The sequence below is a fragment of the Lepus europaeus genome, chromosome 7, assembly GCF_033115175.1.
Source record: "Lepus europaeus isolate LE1 chromosome 7, mLepTim1.pri, whole genome shotgun sequence".
NCBI classification, from domain to species: domain Eukaryota; kingdom Metazoa; phylum Chordata; class Mammalia; order Lagomorpha; family Leporidae; genus Lepus; species Lepus europaeus.
In genome coordinates this window covers 108,300,644-108,321,474 of record NC_084833.1, presented here as the reverse complement: position 1 = coordinate 108,321,474, position 20,831 = coordinate 108,300,644, and the positions used below count along the sequence as shown (strand labels likewise).

The 20,831-nt window shown below is 56.3% G+C and overlaps 1 protein-coding gene across 2 annotated transcripts in view; it reads right to left on the bottom strand.

Moving 5' to 3' along the window:
- The window catches only part of POU2F3 (POU class 2 homeobox 3), a 91,445-nt gene extending 76,996 nt beyond the window's left edge, over positions 1-14,449 (bottom strand). Inside the window, exons 1-2 of one of the 2 annotated variants that reach the window (XM_062198400.1) lie at positions 14,422-14,449; positions 8,367-8,435 (exon numbers count right to left, since the gene is read on the bottom strand). In XM_062198400.1, the coding sequence (XP_062054384.1) occupies positions 8,367-8,435; positions 14,422-14,449 (97 nt within the window). Of the gene's footprint in view, positions 1-8,366; positions 8,436-9,369; positions 9,404-14,421 lie in introns of those variants that run through there. The other variant, XM_062198398.1, reaches the window with a different exon arrangement.
- Positions 14,450-20,831: the final 6,382 nt, after the last annotated feature.

Below are 20,831 nucleotides of genomic sequence, written 5' to 3'. Positions count from 1 at the left end.
ATTCAGGCGTCCAAAGCGGAGTCTTAACTGCTGTGCCAAACGCCCACCCCTGAGCCAGTAGCTTCTAATTTCCCGGTCACAGAAACCAGAAGCCAGGTGAGATGGAAACCGTGGTCTGAGAAGGGCAGAAGCAAAGGTAGCGGGTGCGGGCTGCACTGCGCAGGGCTCCGGTGAGAGACAAGAAAGGACGCCACTGCATAGGCGCGAGTATCCCGCGAGAACAGGCAGCCAACAGAAAGCATGGGGGTGGCAGTTCTCAGGGACAGGAGGCAGATGAGGGAAGAGGAAGCTGTCAGGACACTAGATTCTCTCGTTTTCCAGGGATGGCTCTGAAACTTCTCCCAGGGAAGAGACAAGCGCAGACAGGATGGCCTCTGATAACCTTCATGCAGGTTCAAAATATTCGAGGACGACGCATACAGGGAAGATGACACATCGACTTCCAAAATATCTGCACCAAAAGTAATTTACCCTAAAATGTTTTACTGTATTTTATTTATTTGAAAGACAGAGAGATAGAGATAGAGATAGAGAGAGAGAGAGAGAGAGAGAGAGAGACAGAACTCTCATCTGCTGATTCACTCCCCAAATGCCCACACAGCCAGGATTGGACCAGGCCAAAGCCGGGAGCTGGGAATTCAACCTAAGTCTCCATAGCTACTTGAGCCATCACCTGCTGCCTCTCAAGGTGTCCATTAGTAGGAAACTGGAATCAAAAGCAGAGCTGGGGCCAGCATTGTTGTGTACCAGGTAAAGCTACCACCTGCAATGCCGGCATCCCATATGGGCACTGGTTCAAGTCCCGCCTGCTCCACTTCCGTCCCAGCTCTCTGCTATGGCCTGGGAAAGCAGTGGAAGATGGCCCAAGTTCCTGGTCCCCTGCACCCATATGGGAGACCCAGAAGAAGCTCCAGGCTCCTGGCTTCGGATCGGCACAGCTCTTGCCATTGCAGCCATCTGGGGAGTGACCCAGCAGATGGAAGATGGCTCTCTCTCATTCTCTCTCTCTGCCTCTCTGTAACTCTGCCTTTAAAATCAAGAAATAAATCTTAAGAAAAAAAGAGCAGAGTCACAACGTGAACCCAGGGACTGCAACATTAGATGTGGGCATCCCGAGTGGCACCTAAGCCACCTTTCCAAATGCCTGCCCCATAAGCTTATCTTTTCCTTGCATTTTCTCTGAGCTTCTTAAAGTGCTCTGTGTAGCCCCAGAAATCCGTGTCTGCTCCCCCTGGACACTGGGGAGGCGCTGGTTTCACCCTGCAACTCCAGGGCAGTGAGGGGGGGAGCAGAAACAGACTTCCCTTCATGTGGTTCCTGCAGCACCCCCTCCCGCACTGCGATGGAACTCAGGTCCCAGGCACAAGCAGGCTTGTCCTCCATCTTCCAATGACAGGGCTTTGTCTTGTCCCCTAATGTTTCCAATAACCATCAACCCAATGGCGGACTATATTTGTATGGTGCCAGACACTCTTTGGAGTACCTTTTCCCTCACTGTCATTCAGTTCTGACCAGAGAGGGTGTGTGTGTGTGTGTGTGTGCCTGTGTGCACATGTGTATGTGCATAGTGCTTGTACACATGCCTCATTTAGAAATGGCTGTCAACACAAGGCCTCACTCCTCTGACCTGGCCTCAGGTCCTATCGAGACATCTCCTATCCTCTCTGCCATTTAAAGAATAGCTGAATGTTTGGGTTGCAATCCATCCTCATGTCTCAAAGTCTTCTCTGTGTTCCTAAGTGGAACTTCAGCTCTTGGCTGCAAACTTCAGCCCTCTTTTTTGGGGTTAAGATTTATTTATTTATTTGAGAGGAAGAGTTACAGAGAGAGAAAACTCTTCCATCCTCTGATTCACTCCCCAAATGGCTGCAACGGCCAGAGCTGGGCCGTTTTAAAGCCAGGATCCGGGAACTTCTTCCGGGTCTCCCATGTGGGTTCAGGGGCCCAATTGCTTGGGCTGTCTTCTGCTGCTTTCCCAGGCCATAAACAGGGAGCTGGATTGGAAGTGGAGCAGCTGGGACTTGAACCGGCGCCCACGTGCCCAAGCCCAGTCCCTCATTAAGCTTCCCCTCTTGTTCTCTGGGCTCCCCTCTGGGAGGCGGTCCTTCCCAGGTCTCTGAGAAGATGACGGTGCCAGTGCACCTGCTCCAAGGCCATCTGGGCTGAGAACTGTGCCCAGCTCTCCCTGCCCAGTGATGGACAATGAAGCCTGCAGAGCGACAGGAGATGGGGGCTAGAAAGACCCAGGCCATGTTTTGTCCTTTGCTAGGTCTGGAACCCTGGGACAAGCATTCAGCTAACATTCCTTCCCATCACATCTGCACTGACACCCAGTCTCAACATCACGGCAGAGGTCAAACGCATGCAGGATGTGAGAACATTCTTACAACCCCACGGTGGTCCACATGACCATGAACTCCTGCCCTAGAAGGAAGCCTCCTTGAGGAGGGGGCTCTAGCTTTGCCTTTCCGAGCCCGGGGTCCGACACGAAGTGGTGTGTCATTGCTGTTGGTGAGGGGACCACCAGCCAGGTCAGGGAAGAGGATGGGGGACCCAATGGAGCAAGGCAGCTGCAGGTGCAGGGGGAGTGCCGGCAGAGGGAGGGAGACTCGGGAGAGGGGACTGGGTGGGGCCTGGGGAGGGGGCGGGAAGGCGAGCTCAGCCCTCAGGAAAGCTACACACAGACACAGACGTGGAAACAGATGGGAGAGAATGTGCAACAGCAGAACCCTGCACATGGCTTTTAAAATTCAGCCCTTAGAGATGCACTGGTCCGAACCCCGGCTTCCCGAGGAGAATGAAAGTCTGTGTAGAGTAACGCTCGCCAAAACAAGGCGCAGGGAGTTAACAGTGGAGCCAAAAGCAGCACCCGACAGGGTCACACGGGCCTGACTCTGATTCCTGGTTATAAGACACAATCCAGGATGGGGGCGTGGCACAGCCCACAGCCCACATCTGAGAGCCTGGGATCGAGGCCCAGCTGTGCTTCTAGTTCCAGCTCTGCTAAGGTGCACCTAGAGAAGCAGCGAGTGGCGGCTCACGTGTCTGGGTCCCTGCCACTCGCCTGGATGGAATTCCCAGCTCCTGGCTTTGGCCTGGCCCAAGCCAAGCTGTTTGCGGGCATTTGGGGAGTGAATCAGTAGATGGAAGATCTCTCTGTCTCTCTGTCTCTCCCTCTCTCTGCCTTTCAAAAAAAAATTAGATGCATGATCCTGGACACGTTGTTTCTCATTCTCAGCCACACTTCCTCATCTGTGAGACTAGGGTGACAATGCCTCTGTCCCATAAGCTTGCTGTGGGAATCAAATGAGATGAGGGTTGCAACGTTGCCTACAAGTGGCCAAGAGTGGAGGAGGTTCTAGAAATGTCCTGAGGCTGCCTTGTTCCTCCTGTCACTGAGGTTGCGATGTGACCAGCATGATCCAAAGTCCTGGGGTTAGTGCTCTGGTGCTGGGGGAGAGGGGAGGGGTCCGTTACAGACCTGGGGGGCTTCTGAAATGTGGGTAGAGCTCTATTACCAACCGCTTAACTGAGAACAGAAAACAGCCGCTCCCAGCCTCAAGAGTGAAGAAAAAGTGACCACAGGCAGAGAGCCAGCAGCAGGGATGGAAGAGCCGGGGCAGACAGTGCCGGCAGCTGGGAAGGGCTGGGCGGTGGTGCCGTGTGCCTGTGTGTGTGCCCCGCCTGGGGCTGCACTCCGCAGGGCATCGGAGTCTTCGCCTGGTCCTGGAGGTGCCACAGGCACACTCCGAGGTCTTGGGTCTTTACTCTCTCCTGCGCCACAGGAAAGGGGAGGGAAGGGTGAGCCACGCTGCCCTAGGGAGCTCTGCCTGGTCCCAGCCTGTAACCTTGGCCCTTGGCCTTTTTTTTTTGGCTGGCTGGGGGGGGGGGGGAGCGCCCTCTCCTTTCCCGGCTCTCACCCTGGATGCCCCTTGGGGATTTCACACAGCACAAGGGGTGCTCTCCGGGAGCAGGGCTTTCTAGGTCACCTTTGTTTATAGCTCCTTTTAAAACCCAGAGACAAACCACCCATTAATTTATACACCGCTGGGAAGGCAAACCTGTCTTTTAAAAATCCAAAGGAAGCCATTAAAACAGGTTGGTAACCATTGTAACTCATAATAAGCTCTTCTCTGTAAAAAAAAATGAGTCAGAATGACTTTCCAGGAAGTTTGGTTACTTTAATTAGCTCCCTCTTTTTTCTCGCTCTTTAAAATGCGCAGTAATTGAAGGATTACCGAAGTATTGATGCTGCCAGCCCCAGAGTGAAAGATCTAGGGGCGGTCAAGTCCCAGACAGCACAGGTGTTCCGAACAGACGGCACCGGCTGCTGGGAGTGGAGGAGAAGCAGAGACGGCACAGCGAGCAAAGCCAGCCTCGGGGTCTCACCCACCGGCCCGAGTCAAGGGGACAAGGGGACCCCAGCCAGCTGCAACCAAGAGCGCTCAGCAGCGATGCCCGGCCACCCTGTGCACCCCACAATCCCAGCATCTCACCTGGGACTCTCTCATCCCATATCAGAGTCCCTGGTTTGAGTCCCGGTTACTCTGCTTCTGATCCAACTTCCTGCTAATGTGCCTGGGAGGTGGCAGATGATGGTCCAAGTGCCTGGGTCCCTGTCACCCATGTGGGAGACCTGGAGGGAGTTCCTGGCCTCAGCCTAGCCCAGACCTGGCTGTTGCAGGCATTTTGGGGAGTGAACCAGCAGATGGAAGATCTAACTCTCTCTCTCTCTCTCTCTCTCTCTCTCTCCCTCTCTCCCTCCCCCTCCCTCTCTCTGTGTAACTCTTTCGAATAAACACATTTAAAAAAAATAATTAAGATGCTAAATCAAGGGATCAGCATTGTGGCATAGAGGGTAAAGCTGCCTCCTGCAGCGTCAGCATCTCATATGGGCTCCTGTTCATGTCCCAGCTGCTCCCCTTCCAACCCAGCTCTATGCTATGGCCTGGGAAAGCAGTTGAAGATGGCCCAAGTGCCTGGGCCCCTGCACTCACATGGAAGACCTGGAGGAAGCTCCTGGTTCCTTCCTTTGGATCAGCACAGCCCTGGCCATTGCAGCCATCTGGGGAGTGAACCAGCAGATGGAAAACTTTTCTGTCTCTCCCTCTCACTGTCTGTAACTCTACCTCTCGCATAAATAAATAAATGAATAAATCTTTAAATTTCAAAAGAGCTAAGGATGATCACAGCACCATGTGCCAAGCACTGTGGCGAGACTCTGACATCATCTCTCTCTCTCTTTTTTTTTAGACAGCCAGAGTTAGACAGTGAGAGAGAGACAGAGAGAAAGGTCTTCCTTTTTCCATTGGTTCACCCCCCAAGTGACCGCTATGGCCAGCACGTTGCGCCATCCAAAGCCAGGAGCCAGGTGCTTCCTCCTGGTCTCTCATGTGGGTGCAGGGCCCAGGCACCTGGGCCATCCTCCACTGCACTCCCGGGCCACAGCAGAGAGCTGGACTGGAAGAGGAGCAACCGGGACAGAGTACGGCACCCCGACCAGGACTAGAACCCGGGGTGCCGGCGCCGCAGGCGGAGGATTAGCCTAGTGAGCCATGGTGCTGGCCTGACATCATCTCAATAACTCGGCTCACGCGCTGTGACCGGCGCTAATTCTCCCCCTTCACAGAGGCGGTGAGAATGATTAGCAGGCATGCAGCCAGCAAGCAGCGGAGCTGTGAATCTTATCCCAGGTCTGTTTGACCCTAAATCCACAGCCTTCAAAGGTCACGTGCTCCTGCCTCCCAGGGAGGCGACGTGGCAGGTGTAAGGTCACACACGGAGTTGGCGGTATCTCTACACGGCAGTCGGATTCCGAAGGACCTGTGTCCGCATGGTTTTCTCCTTCACTCGCTCTACACACAGCTCCCGCGGCCTCAGACACGAGGCTAGAATTTGCTGTGGTTGTCCAGAAAACATCAACCTGCTAATCCCACACCCTGGCTCTGAGCCCCGCCCCTACCAGGTCACCTTCCCAGGTCCTGTGTGACTCCCTCTCACTCCCAACCCCATTCCCCTGGCTTAGTCAGAGCAGCAGCGCCAGCATTAAGCGTGTTCTTCTGCCCACTGGGAATAGGACTGGGCATTAGGACCCCAGTAAAGAGTGAGCCCCAACCAGCCCGCACAGCTTCTCTGGGACCATGGCTCCCTGCCCTGCTATTTCTCTAGAGAAGAGTGTTGATGCTGGGACTGCACCCATCGCTCTCCAGCTGACCTGATTTTAAAGTCTTGCTTGAGTTGTTGAGATCAAAAGAAAATTTCTTCCCAACTGGGAAAACCAAGTGTTCCCCCTCCTCTCCAAAGACTCTTAGTAAGATGCACTCAGCTAATAAACCAATTGAAAATGGGTACAACTGGCCCACATTGTCCTCAGCCCAGTGGTTCACAGATACCGGCGAAACACAAGGGTACTTTTAAAAGTTAGTGGGAAGCTGAGCTTAAAAGGCTGCCTTTGGTCTAGCAGATAAAACACTGGCGCAGATGTCTGCAAAGCACATCGGGGTACCCAGCTTCAGTCCTGGGCTCTAGCTCTGGCTCTTGGCTCCATCTTCCTGCTAATGCAGACCCTGGAGGCAGCAGGGGATGGCTCATGGAATTGGGATCTTGCTACCCATGTGAGAGACCTGGATTGAGCTCCCAGCTCCTGGCTTCAGCCCCTCAGCCCAGTCCCAGCCGTTTCTGGCATTTGGAGAGTGAACTACCAAATGGGATACCTCTCCCCCCCCCCCCCCCCCGCCTCTCAAGTAACTAAAAACATGTTTTAAAAAGATAAGTCCAAGGGTTGATGTTGTGATACACTGAGTGAAGATGCCACTCTCAACACTGGCATCTCATATCAGAGCACCAATTCAAGTCCCAGCTGTTCTGCCTCCAATCCAGCTCAATGCTACTGTGTCTGGGAAGACAGCAGAAGATGGCCCGAGGACTTTAACCTCTGCCACGGACCCGGGAGACCCTGAAGGAGCTGTGGCCATCTGGGGAGTGAGTCAGGGCACGGAAGATCTCTCTCTCTCTCCCTCTCTCTCTGTAACTCTGCCTTTCAAATAAATGAAATACATGCTTTTTAAAAATAAGTCTATTTGGGTGCAAAAAATTTTGAAATCCGTGCCTAGTATTTTGCACGAACCTTTTGAAGTACCCCTATAGAAAATGTGTTACTGCCTGTGCACGTAGAAACGGTTTCGATATCGAATCAGAGAGCAGCAGAGTTTGTGACGAATGCATCCTGCAGATGACCCCTCCCCCCACAAGACCCCTAATTATCTCGTCCCTGATCCCGTGTCTTTTAGCCTCAAGAAATGGCACCAGACTCCTCCAGAAGACTTGAAAAAGATCTTAGCTCTAGGGGACATCGATTCTCTTCCACTACTAATTTCTACGTCTCTAATGATCCAGATGAAAGACTAATTGAGGTCTTGTTGGGATGCTATTAAAGTTATTTGGTGGTGTTACAATTTCTACTCATCTTTCTTTAAGTTCTTTTTAATTATATGGAGCTTTCAAAGCAAGGCTGGGGCTACGGAGGTATCGCAGAGAGCTGTGAAACTTTCTTCTAGGTTCTTTTCTATCCCCCTTTCCCTCTCCAGGAAGCAAAGTCATCTCCAGGCACTCAGCCTTCTCTCTGAGCTTCTCAGCCACCATCGGCACACGGGCTTCTTTGGGTAGTCCCTTGATTAGGACCATTGAGAAATCTGGGCTTAAAAGTTCCTGGTCCCATCAGTTGAAGACAGGGTCTGCCCTCTGTCCGTCAGGGAAAACAGCCTGCTGCTTCTAGGAGTGTGAGAGTGGAACCTCAGCAAGTGAATTTCCTAGGGACCAGTGCTGTGGCATAGTGGGTAAAGCTGCCCCCTGCAATGCCAGCATCCCACATGGGCCACCAGTTCGAGACCCAGCTGCTCCACTTCCAATTCAGCTCCCTGCTAATGGACTGGGAAAAGCAGCAGCCTGAGTGTTTGGGTCCCTGCCACCCCCATGGGAGACCCGGATGAAGCTTCTGGCTCCTGGCTTTAGCATGGCCTCAAACTGTCCATTGGGGCCATCTGGGGAGTGAACCAGCAGATCTCTCTTTCTCTCTCTCTCTCTAACTCTGACTTTCAAAATAAACAAGCAATTTTTTTTTAAAGTGAATTTTCTCCCTAACTTTTTGGTTGGGTTTTATTCCTTGGGAGTGGCGAGCCCACTGTCACCCAATAGCCTCCAGGCTCCATCTCACATTTCCAGAGAATTCCATCAGCTCCTAAGAGCCAGCTTTTGAGTCTGATTGGCTAAAAGACCAAGCAAGGAGAGACACCACATTGTTTGGCAATTTCCAGCAACTCTCTGAAGCCCTGCTTCCCGTGCCGTGCCCCAGCCTCGGAGACCCTTACCTGGCTCCACCTGGCTGAGCGTGCCGCGAGCGTCCGTGGAGTCGGCTACATCCCCACTCATCTTGAGATCTGCAGGGAAAACACAACTGATTTTAATAACAGGTCACAATTTTCTTGCTATGACATATGTGGCTTTAACTAAACAGCAAAGATGAATGTGTAATTACAACAACCATCAGACTTTCAAATTCTTGATTCCCGAACATACAACCATTAGAATATTCATAAGCCCTGGGCGCAGCCTCCCCTCCTCCCGTGCTGGCCTCCTCCCTTGCCTTCCTGCCTGCTTCCTGCTGCTCTCCTCTCACCTTCTGCATCACTCATTGCCAGTCCTTTCCATCTCCAGGACTCGGTTGGTAAAAATTTAACAAGGGGAGGGGTACCAGGGAAGGATTAGGGAACGCTTCCCATTTTGAACCCCAATTTCCTTTGGAATTCGAGGAACTTATTTTCTTTTTTAATAAACAGAAGAACTATCCCTCCCCTCTCCCCTCTCCATGTCCCCTCCTACCTGGAAGGTGAGGGTGTCCTTGAACCACAGCTTGCCCTTCTCACCTGCCTTCCCAGGGTCCTGCCTCTCCTCTCTGGGGGTGGGGCTCCCCAGCTCCAGGTCACCCTCCCTGGATATCCTTTGGGGAATCTTACCTCCTGGGACTCCTGCAACTTGCTCACGGGGGAGCAGGGTGGAGGGGGCAGAGGAGGGGTGGGAGAGATTACCTACACCAGCCCCAGCCTCGGCCCCCAGTTGCAGCTACTCCAGCCTCTCTGCTGGGCTCCATTTCAGTAAATTAAACCTTTACCCATAACAGACAGCAGCTACCACCTAGGAGGCCCCTAAGTCTGCTCCCAGGGTCAGCAGAGGGAAGGAAGGAGGCAACTTGCAAGTAACTCTTTGCTCTGCTCTCTCCTCTCCTTGTGAATACCAAAGCCGTTAAAGACAGGAGAATATTTTATTCAAATTGTGTTGACCCCCACCCCCTCTTCTCTGGGGCAGCACTTTAACTCTTTCCAACCAGAGAAAGTCTTGGTGAGCTCATTTGCATACTTGGCTCCCCAACCAATCCCAGGCAAGCAGGCAGTCTTAATTTGCATCAGGTAACCAGGCGCTTGGCAGCCTCCAGGTCCAGGTCTGGAGATGGTCAGGCTGGGGGTGAAGGGTGGACCTCGGGCCCAGGAGAAGAGGCGAGGAAGCTGTTTCCCAGGGTGGTGATGTGTGTGGCTCTGGCAGTGAGTCACACCTCCACGGTGCAGCGACTGCTGTGCCAGGCAAGACACAGGTGGGGAGATCAGAGACCCCAGAGCACCCATGGGAGGGAGTGAGGCAACCTTAGGAGTCACTGTGGATTGAGGGATCTTTTGAGATCCATCCATCCGGAGGAAAACCCGTGCAGCTCTCCTCCTCGGATGTCTACCGTGCAGGGCGTGGTCACAGAGCTCTAGGGGAAACCGGCGGTCTGTACCCAGCACCCCTGCCAGCATGCTGTATTCGGGAAGGCACTTCCTGAGCGTGACCTCAGGCCTTCCTGCTGCAGTTTCAGACTTTCTGTATCATCTGCCATGCGTGAATATGCAGAGCAGCCAGTGTGGGCCACCTGGCCACCTGCGCCAGGGGCTCTGCGGCTGCGGCTGCTGCGGCTTCGGCTCCCGCGGAGAAGCGGGCTGCTCTCATCCCACCCACAGGGCGATCCCCCTGGAGCTAGCCACAGCCTGGCCTGGATCTGCAGCTCACCCTTCACCCCAGGGATGCTCCAACGGCGCCGAGGGAAAGGTGCTGGTGTGGAAGGTGGTTTCAACATGCTTTGGTAGTACCAGAAGTCAGTGCATGGGTTCTGGCATCTGACAAATCTGGGTTTAGTCCCAGTGACATCCCTAGCAAGCTGGGAGACCCCAGACACACCTCTGGACATGGATTTTCTTACCTGAAACATGGAGACAATGATATGGGATTAAATGAGAGGGTGAGTGAAAAGTGCCTGGCTCAGTTTCAGGCACAAAGTACCCAATAAATGACCTAATTAAACAGGCACTAGGGTGTGGCTGCTGAGCCCCTCACCCCCCAGCCGCCCCCTGCCCATGCCCCTTCCTTAACCCAGCCCCTACAGTGAGCAGCTTTGGTTCTGTCTCAGTCCATGGTGATTTGTCCTCTACCTGGGAAGTTGTTAGTGTTCTCCAATTTCTGACTTAGGGTCAGAGGCTGTGAGGCTGGGACCATGACCAGCGTCTCCGCATTAACTGCTTCTAAACGTTTGCACCTGTAACACAAGCACTCGTGCAACACCCACTCCCTACAGCACCTTTAGAGCCACCCAGAAACCATCTCTTCTTCTTTGAAAGTAGCTGAAACGTTCATCTTAATCATGTCTCACAAGAACTTTGGAAAGGATCACTGTCCCCCCGCCCCCCACCATGCCACAGCCGCTCTGTGACGCTTCGGCACTGGGTGGGCAGGCGGCCTGGGTGCAGGAGCCGGGTGAGATGCCCTGTAACACCTCTCTCTCCCCGAGCCCCAGAGGATGCTAAGATACCAAGAACCTGTTCCTATTGGGTAGGAGGCTGGGGCTGATGGGTGGGACGAGGCCTTGGGTCTGAGCCTGAAAATGGGCCAATACTGAAACTGCCCGAGATGCTGTAACCCTTCCCCTGTGGGACAGCACTTGCCTTACCGGGGCTGAGTGAGAGCTGTGTGGGGTGGGGCTGGGCTGCTTGCTCTTATCTCAGCCGGGACTGAGTAGGCTTCTTGCCATCACTCCCTTCCCTGGGGAGGCTCAGCCACTCTGTGCAAGAGCCCAGATCCCAGCCACTGAGCGTCATCGGCTTCACCTGGAAGATCTCTCCTGGAAGCCAGCCTTGCCCTCTCCGGGCTGGGGCAACCTGGGAGCAGGCCCTCCTTAAACATCAGGAGCCCTGGGAAGAAAGCCCCGGAGGCAGCCCTGCCCCAGGCGGAAGGCTGAGGGTCCAGGGGCCCTCCAGGAAGCAGAGGCCCCACACCCTTCTCTCCATCTTTGGAAGGGACTGGAGCTCTTTCCTGGCCCCTCTGTCCCACATCCACTGCTGGGAGCACTTTTGATTTTATTTAAAAGGCACAGAGACAGAGAGAGAAACTAATAGACACACAGAGAGATCTCCCATCTGCTGGTTCACACCCCAAATGCTCACAACAGCCAGGGCTGGGCCAGGCTGAAGCCAGGGGCCAGGATCTCCATCCGGGTCTCCCACATGGGTAGCAGGGTCCCACCATTGACTGCCTCCCAAAGGTGCACATGTTAGCAGGAAGTTGGAGTCGGGGAGCAGAACCAGGACTCACACTCAGGCAGGTCGATACAGGACACAGACGGCCTAAGCAGTGTCTTCACCACTGTGTCCAACACCCACTCCTGCACGGGGTGCTTCCTCCCGGGCCTCCCAGGGACCCGCCCACCAGTCCTGCTTCTGAGTTAGCTGCCAAGGCTGCAGCTTGCCCCTGGAGGAGACGCCATCCTTCTTGCCCTCTCACAATGGGGCTCTCTCCTACACTGGAGGGAACAGCTCTCAGCGTGGAGAGGGGCCAGAGACACAGGGGACGTCCCACGGCTTCCCCAGCCTCTTCTCTCCCTCCCTGGCTTGCTGGCTGTCTCGTCTCTGCCCTTCTGCCTGCTCTTGGGCTGGGGGGACATGGAGTCCCCCTGGGGCCGGGGAGCTTCTGTGTCTGGTGACCTCGCGCCCGCCCGGGCCCGCAGGCTCCCCCGTGAGAGATGCTCTACAAAGTCCCAAGCGCCGGGTCTCTGGGCAGAGCCAAACCACGGCCTGCACCCCGCATATCAGAGCAAGGAAGCGGGGCTGACTCAGGGGCCCCAGCGCTAGTGGGGCCATCGGAACCGGGGACATGGAGCAGCCCGTGCCCTAGTTTGTGGGCTCCTGGTCCTCCTGCTTCCCTCATCCAAGTAAATCATCCAGTAAATCAACGTAAGGAGGAGTCCCCAAGGGCCCAGGGCTGGGAACTCACAGGGAAAAAATGCTGCTTATCAAGAAGCAGCAGGATACAGGATTAGTGTGGGGGAAACAGGGCTCAAAGGAGACCAGGTGTCCACAAAGAGGACCCAGGAGTTAGTGATGAGGGGGCCTCCCTCACAGATCCCACTGGGGGCGGCACACCGGGACCCAGCCAACAGCGCCCCCAGTGGGGACCGCAGAGACTGCGCAGAGAGCTGCAGCCAGAGAGACCCCCTGGAGGTGCCACAAAAGGGAACCAGACCCCACAGTGGGAGGCCCCCATGGTCCCCAGGGACACAGACTAGAGAAGCCTGCTCAGCCGGGGCCGCCAGCACGTGAGGAGAGATGAGTCAGGGGCTCTAGACCGAGGTAGCTGGAGACCCCCCCGCTATGAGTTTCACTGTCTGGAACCCCTGTGCACAGGGACGGGGGTGGAAGAGGGGTCTGGGCTTTTGAGAACCACCAGCCAGGAGCTGGCTCCAGTGAAAGGCACAGGGGACTGGGGGGGCTCTCTCTTCTCAACCTCACTCCTTCCCTGGCCCTCTTGGGGGGTGTCTTCCTAGTCCTTCTGCTGCTTGCCTGCCGGGTCCCAGCTGTGCCATCTCCTCCCACTTCCCCAGAACAGGAGCCTCCAGGAGACAAGGAGGTGGAAAACCCCCAGGAAGTCTCTGATCTTGATCCTAAAGAACTTCCCGCCCACTGCCGGGCCTCCTTTCTCCTGGAGGGAAGTGAAGGGAGGTGAGCACCTGTGCCGGGGGCATCTGCCCCATGCCGAGGCCATGAGGCCTGGAAACAGACTTCCCCAGACACCGGATGATACCCAGCTCTTCCCGGCTCAGCACCTCCCTGCCAGCCTGGGAAACAGCAACTGTGCACCTGGGCCCAGGACCTGGGGGCCGGCACTGCTGCTGGGGTTCAGGTCGGGCAGGCCCAGGAGGGGCCAAAGCCTGCTCTGCTCACTGGGGTGGGTCGGGAGAATTGCTTCCTCCCATTCCCCCACTCCTCCAAACTTCTAGAAAGAGAGCAAGTGGCAAAATTCCCCTCTACAGCCCTGAAACCCCCTAATGCCGACCGCTGGGTCTGGCCCACTGTGGGAGGCAAGGTGCTGGGTCTGTCCAGAGCGGCTCACTTCAGCTCCAGTCCATTCTTTGCTCAGGCCCTCTGACCTCGAGAAGGTCCACCCTAACCCCAGTCCCACCCAAGCCTAGCCTCGGTCCTGCTCTGCTGAAGAGGGTATCAGCGGGGGGGGGGGGGGGGGGGCACTGCCTGGGTCTGGGTTCCCACCATGCCCAAGCACCATTCATTCACACAGGGGAAGCTGACTCCAGCTAAATGCATTTCCACCTCTTGGGCTCCTGCTCTCAGGAGAGGAGGTCCTGGGATAGGGGCCCAGCACCATGTGCTGAGCCCATAGCGGCACCACGGCCCACAGGACCCCACCCCCATACACCTGGAATACGTGTGCAGGAATCTTCAGCCCCCTACAGAGTCTTGCCTCTGGGGTCTGCTCCACCACCTCTCCTAACGTACATGGCGACAGGCAGACACACCTCTGACACGGACACCAGCTTGCACAAGCCCTAATCAATACATGGGTGGCCCAGCACCTGTTCCAGGTGTGCCTCTAATTGCCCCACTGTGCTTACCTCTCCTAAACGCGCCCCTCCCCCTCGCAACCAAATGCCCACTTAGTCTCCGTTTCCCACATGTTCCGGGACACCCAACACGTAACATGTGGATACAGGAATTTCCCTCAGTGATGCACTCCTAGGTCCACACCCCTGGCTGAGTGGGCCAAGGGGCCCCTCCTGCAACCCATGAGTGGAGGAGAAGTCCACCCCACTCCCCACGTCCGGGGCTGCAGGAGTTCCCCCTGGCCCCAACCCCCAACCTCACTCTTTTCCAAAGCTCCTTGCCTTTCGTCCCCTTAGACACCTCCCCATGCCCGCCCCAGGAAACCCGCTATCCACACCGCCCCCTCCTGGCCGCTGAGAAGTAGCCCCCACCCTCCAACCCCGCGTCCCGGTCCCTCGCCCCTTCCCTCGCACAGTGACACCTGTCAGAGCTCACTCCCTCCGCCCCTTACCTGTGTGCATGGGCTCCAGATTCACCATCCTGCCCCAGGTGGGGCCAAAGCCAGCGCCCCCCCAGGCCCCTCGCGTCTGCCCCAGCCGGGCCCCCTGGGAAGCCAGGGTCTCCTGCCTCCAGCCCCCGGCCGCCGCCGCCGCCGCGGGAGCCGCCGCCGGAGCCGTCGCCGCCGCCGTCGCGCGCTCCGCCGCTCCGGCCCGGGCAGCGCTCGGCGCGGCCAGGATTGCCACACTCCCCAGGTGAGCACGCGGCGCGGGGCGGGGGCCGCCGGCCACGCCCCCTGGCAGGGCCCCCGCGCCTGGCCCCGGGCCCATGCAAAGCAGCGATTTGCATGCGGGGAGCTGGGGACCGGGGGAGGGGGTCGGGGTGCTGCCGGGGCGGGGCCCGACCCGCCGGAACACCTGTCTGCTCCAGCCCTACCACACCTCTGTCCAGCTCGCCCTTTTGAGGAACCCCTGGCGCTGTGCGCGCTGGCCTGGGTTCCGCCTGGACAGGCTCCTGCAGTGTAAGCGCTGCGAGGGAACTGGGGTGTTTGGAGAAGCCCTGGGGTGTGCTGGAAAGAAAGTCTTGGAATCTTCCCTCTCAACGGCTCCCCTGCTGAGTGGCAGGGGACACGGTGCTTCACCTGCCTGAACCCACTTTGCTGGGCTGTGCAACAGGGCATGTGCTTTGTCACAAGTGAGCAGGTGGCCGGGCTCAGCGGCCCCAGTGGCGTCCTTACAACCTCATGGGCCCTGGATGAGGGCTGACTTGTGATCACAGGAGGCAGGCAAGGCCCCGGGGCTGCCCTGAGGCTCTGCCAGGGGTGGCAGGTGGAAGTTACTCACCAGGGCCAGCCGTTGTGGGGTCAGCCACCTTCCAAACTACAGAGATCTGTCCACAGCTTCCCACGTCCCCAGTGACGGAGCCTGGCTGAAGCCAGGTCTCTGGACTCCTACTCCAGTGCTCCTTACAGTGCCCATCACAGGTTCATCATCTGAGCCTGAGCCTGGCTCACCCCTGCTCCGCCTCCCTTCAGGTTCTGGTAAGTGACTAGAGGTCAAAGGACCACCTGCACAGAAGCCCAGAGAGCCACACACAGACGGGAGGGCCCGGCCTCCAGGTCTAGCTCCTGTTCACTCAGCAGGTCCTGGGCATCCTCCCTCTGTGTCTGGTCCTACCACCTCTTTTCTCTCTCCCTCCTTCCCTCCCTCCCTCCCCCATTCCTTCCCTCCCTCCCTTCTTTCCTTCCTAGACTATTTATTTGAGAGGTAGAGTTACAGACAACAGAGAGAGGGAAAGACAGAGAGAGAGAGAGATCTTCCATCCGCTGGGTCACTCTCCAGATGTCTGAAACGGCTGGGGCTGCGCCGATCCAAAGCCAGGAGCCAGGAGCTTCTTCCAGGGCTCCCATGTAGGTGCAGGGGCCCAAGCCCTTGGGCCATCCTCTACTGCTCTCTCTGGCCATTGGCAGATAACTGGATCAGAAGAGGAGCAGCCGGGACACAAACCGGCGCCCATATGGAATGCTGGCGCTGCAGGTGGAGGCTTAGCCCACTATACCACAGTGCCAGCCCCTATGATGCCTTTTCTACTTGGTGTATCCACCCCTCCATCCACCCCAGGGACTCCTACTATAACACCCAGCCTTCACGGAGCACTCGCTCTGCACTGAGCGCTGTGCCGGACCCATACCTGAATGGCATTCCAAGGGCCTTTAAACCTCCTGTGCGTTGTGCTTTGTTACACCCATTTTGCAGATGGGGAAAATGAGGACCGGAGAGTGTAGCTTGCCGTGTGGCATCGTCAGTACCTGTCAGTGCTCTTGTTTTGTTTGTTTGTTTGTTTGTTTTGACAGGCAGAGTGGATAGTGAGAGAGAGAGACAGAGAGAAAGGTCTTCCTTTTTGCCGTTGGTTCACCCTCCAATGGCCGCTGCGGCCGGCGCATCGCACTGATCCAAAGCCAGGAGCCAGGTGCTTCTCCCAGTCTCCCATGCAGGTGCAGGGCCCAAGCACTTGGGCCATCCTCCACTGCCCTCCCGGGCCATAGCAGAGAGCTGGCCTGGAAGAGGGGCAACCGGGATAGAATCCGGCGCCCTAACCAGGGGTAGAATCCGGTGTGCCAGCGCCTCAAGGCAGAGGATTAGCCTGTTAAGCCACGGCGCCGGCCCTTGTTTGTTTTGTTTTTTAAACTTAAGGCTTTTTTTTTTTTTTAAGATTTATTTATTTGCAAGTCAGAGTTACACAGAGAGAGGAGAGGCAGAGAGAGAGAGAAGGGTCTTCCATCTGATGGTTCACTCTCCAGATAGCTGCAACAGCCGGCTATCTGCTCCGATCCAAAGCCAGGAGCCAGGAGCTTCCTCCGGGTCTCCCACATGGGTGCGGGGACCCAAGCACCTGGGCCATCTTCTACTGCTATCTCATAGCAGAGAGCTGGACAGGAAGTGGAGCAGCCGGGTCTTGAACCGGCACCCATATGGGTTGCCGGCGCTTCAAGCCAGGGCGTTAACCCGCTGCGCCACAGCGCCAGCCCCAGGGCTCTTGTTTAAAGTGCTGTGCTCTGACCCTCTATGCCGATTCAAATGGCCTCTCCTTTCTGGAGGGAATCAGATCTTTCACTTAATTCTTGGGACACACCGATGCTCTAAGCAGCTGTCCGGGTGGGTTATGTGGCCTTTCTTAGCCTAGGCCTTCATGGTTAATTGGCTGGCCCCTTCATTCTGTTGGTGCACAGCCCTCAGTGCTAGCACATCACAGATTCCAGAGAGTGTCCAGTGGGCGCTTCAGTGGCCTCACGTCCCCACAAACCACCCTCCCCTGTCACCGGGACTTTGCCTTTCCCCACTCTGGCCTGGAAAGGAGGGGTCCTCCTTGGTGTTTCTTGGGGGGGGGGGGCAGAGATAAGCAAAGGCTTCTCGGAGGCCGAGTGACCCCAGGGGTGCCTCTTACCACCCACCCTTCCCTCCTTGCCCTCCTTCCCCTCCCCCCTCTCCCCCACTCCAGGTTTGGCCCCTTCCTTGTGGCCCATTTCTTGTCTTCTTCTTCTTCTTTTTTAAGATTTATTTATTTGAAAGGCAGAGTTACAGAGAGGCAGAGAGAGAGAGAGAGAGAGAGATCTTCCATCTGCTGGTTCACTCCCCAAATGGCAGAAATAGCAGGAGTTGGGCCAATCAGAAACCAAGAGCCAGGAGCTTCTTCCGGGTCTCCCACATGGGTGCAGGGGTCCAAGGGCATCTTCTACTGCTTTCCCAAGCCATAGCAGAGAGCCAGGTTGGAAATGGAGCAGCCGGGACTTGAACCAGCATATGAGATTTCGGCACTGCAGGTGATGGCTTCACCCACTATGCCACAGTGCCGGCCCGGAGGTCCATTTCTTAATGGACAACGGCACTCAACCTGCTGTCATCCTAGCAAAGTGCCTGCACACAGTTTATATACCCCCATGTGCTAGGATTTCCATATCCTTATTTGCATAGCATTTGCATGGCCTTAGGCACCGAGGGTCTGCTTCTCTGACCACTACATCTGGGCCTGGTACTTTTCCGGGTACAAAATCACATTTCTTCTCTGGGCTTCAGTTTTCCCGGAAGCCAGAGGAGCTTTTCTCTGACCACTTCCAGGCAGCTGGGTCTCTGGAGTGTGTGTGTGTGTATGTGTGTGTGTGTCTGAGATCTTGGGTGGTGGGCACTGGGACTCTAATGGGACGATGCAAACTCGGGGCGGGTGGCAGATAGTACTTTGCATTCGTTCATCCACTCATTCATTCATTGGGTCAGCATTGCTTCCTGCGTGCTGAACACACACGGCTTAGTCAGCACATCCTTAGATGGAAGGTGTAATTATGAGCCCCTTTTTATACGTGAGGACACAGAGGCCAGGGTGAGGCTAACAGACAGCGGAGTTGGGATGAAGACTCAGGTCTGCCCGAGCTGGGTTTTAGGAGGCTGGGGTGGGTGCCTGTGTTTGGTTTCTGTGCTTTCCTTCTCCGACCTGCTCTCTGACCATTTCAATGAACCAGAGTGGGAATGCAAAAGGCCCCTTGCTCCCTCCCTGATCCCCAGCTTTTTGAGTTCTGGGCTGGTAGGAGATGGTGGGGGAGGTGCCATCCCCAGGCCTAATACTCTTTTCTCTGTTTAGCTTGGGGGGGAAGGGAGGAGGTTGGAAGAGAGAGAGAGAGAGAGAGAGAGAGGCTGCCTGGAGGCTAGAAAGGAACAGAGGAAAGGGAAAAAGAAGCAAGGACAGGAAATTTTAGTGCCTTTGGACATCAAAAGAGCTATATGCAAACGAATGCAAATACAATGCAAATGAGCTCTCCCTCCTGCCCTCCCTCCCTCACCCCACCCTTTCTCGACAGCTGGAAGACTTTTTCAGAGGGTTGCCAAAGCCACACTCCAGGACACTGGGGTTTGAAAATTGTGACCAACTCTGAGCTTTTCCTAGGTCCTGGAGTGACAACTAACCACCCCCCACTCCGTGGCTGCATCTCCAGGAAGTCATTGGCTCCCGGGGCTCCACTCTTCTCGTGCGGGCACGTGATGGTGTCTCCGGCTTCCAGGTTGGGTGGCTCCAGGAGCCAAGCCTCCCTATGATGGCCCACAGCCCTGGTGAGGGTGCTGGGACCACACCTCAGCAGAGAAGGGTGAGCCTCTTGGTTGCAGGCTGTCTCACCCCCATCTCCTGTCATGTCGGCTGGATTGAGTCCTCAGGGCCCGGGGGAGGGCAGAGCGAGGCGTCCTGGAAGGCCACCAAGCAACAAGTCCCTTCTCGTTCTTTGCAGCTGCCAGATGGGGCCGTGGGGCCAGAGTGTGGGGGTGAGGGTTAGGGTCGCTCCCTGCCTTGGGGCGACCAAAGGGAGTGGATCCAAGTTCAGTTTCCAAAAAAAAAAAAAAAAAAAAAAAGCAGATGGCTGGAAGGTAGGGGCCAGGAAGGACTTGCTGGCCTGTTTGAATCACACCTCTGTGTCAATCTGATGGCACCACTGCCAGGGGCATGTTGTGAAGATGGGTGGAGGGGTTAGCGTCTGGGTGACAAAGTGAGAGGCATCCTGGGAACCAGGATAAGGCAAGTGTGTCTGGGGATTGGACAGCAGACCCAGAGCTGTTCCTGCCCTGATACTGCTGATGCCACCCCTGCCCCCGGACCCCCATCACCCCTGTTCCCAGCCTTCACCCATGTTGGGAAGGGAGGGGCTACCCCCAAATCATCACCCTTTGGCACGGAGAGGTTCAGAATAATAGATAATCATATCTGTTTAATTCAAGAACAGTATAACAGCGGCTGCCTTCCTATCAACGTTTTTGACCTTGAGCTGGACCTCACTGACCTTCAGCAGAGCCCCGCACCAGCCAGCCCCTCCCTGGCCTTCCCAGCCCACCCCAGACAGGGCAACCTCTGGGTCCTCCTGCACTCTCAGGGCAAGTCTAGGCCCAGCACGCCCTCTTGTGGTGAGCACGGTGTGACCCTGGAGATGGTACCCCTGCCTGGACCAACCGAGAGATCTCCCACGAGGGCTCAGCCATGGCTGGGGGAATTCCAGGTGCTGGCCCCAGTTCCGGGCAAACAGCAGTCACTGAATTTTAGAGCAGGGACTAGAAAGAGGACCAACAGCCCCAAGAAGGCCCAACCTTAGCACAGAACTGCAGGTGGAGACAGCCAGCTTGGTTCAACTTGGTCAACACGGCGACAGGAACACCCAGCCGTGCTGGGCTGTCTGTCCTGAGCCGGACAGCTCTGCCCTCCCACACTGCCCTCAGGGGCTGCTCAGCTGCAGGCCAGCCCCACCCCACACACGTGGGTTACCAGCAGCCACCATTCATTCATTCACTGATGCAGTGAGTGTCTGCTGAGCCACACCTCACCCGAGAAGCCGGAAAATGCAAAGGCACAGTCTCTACGCTCAGGAAGCTGAGGTGCTGGTGGCCCCGTGAAGCAGGTGCATGCCTTATGCTGTGGCCTGTGATCTCACAGGTGTTGTGGGGGACACCTGTAGTGGGGGACACCTTGCCCGTGTCTGGGGGTGGCCATCAGGAAAGGCTCCGGGAGAAAGGAACAGACATCCCAGGGTGGCCGTGATGCAAAGAAATGACTTACGCAGCCATCTGGGGAGGGCACCTGGAGCATTCGGGGAGCCCCGAGCAGCACCAGCCAGAGCCTGAGGAGCAGAGTGGGAAAGTGAGCCGGTGAGGGTGATGACGACATCCTCCAGGGAGGACTGAGACAGGGCCGGGTCTGCCAGTTTCGGTAACAGCCGACTCGTGACACACAGCCGCCGATTGCAGCACCGCCCGCGGTCCCAATGCTGGGAACTGCTGGGGAGGCGGACCGTAACAAGGAGTCTGTCCGAAGGGGCAGGGTAGGGCAGAGGTGGAGGGCACTTGGCTTCGGGGGTGGTGTTCCTAACATGGGACAGTCCAGGTAGAACATGCTACA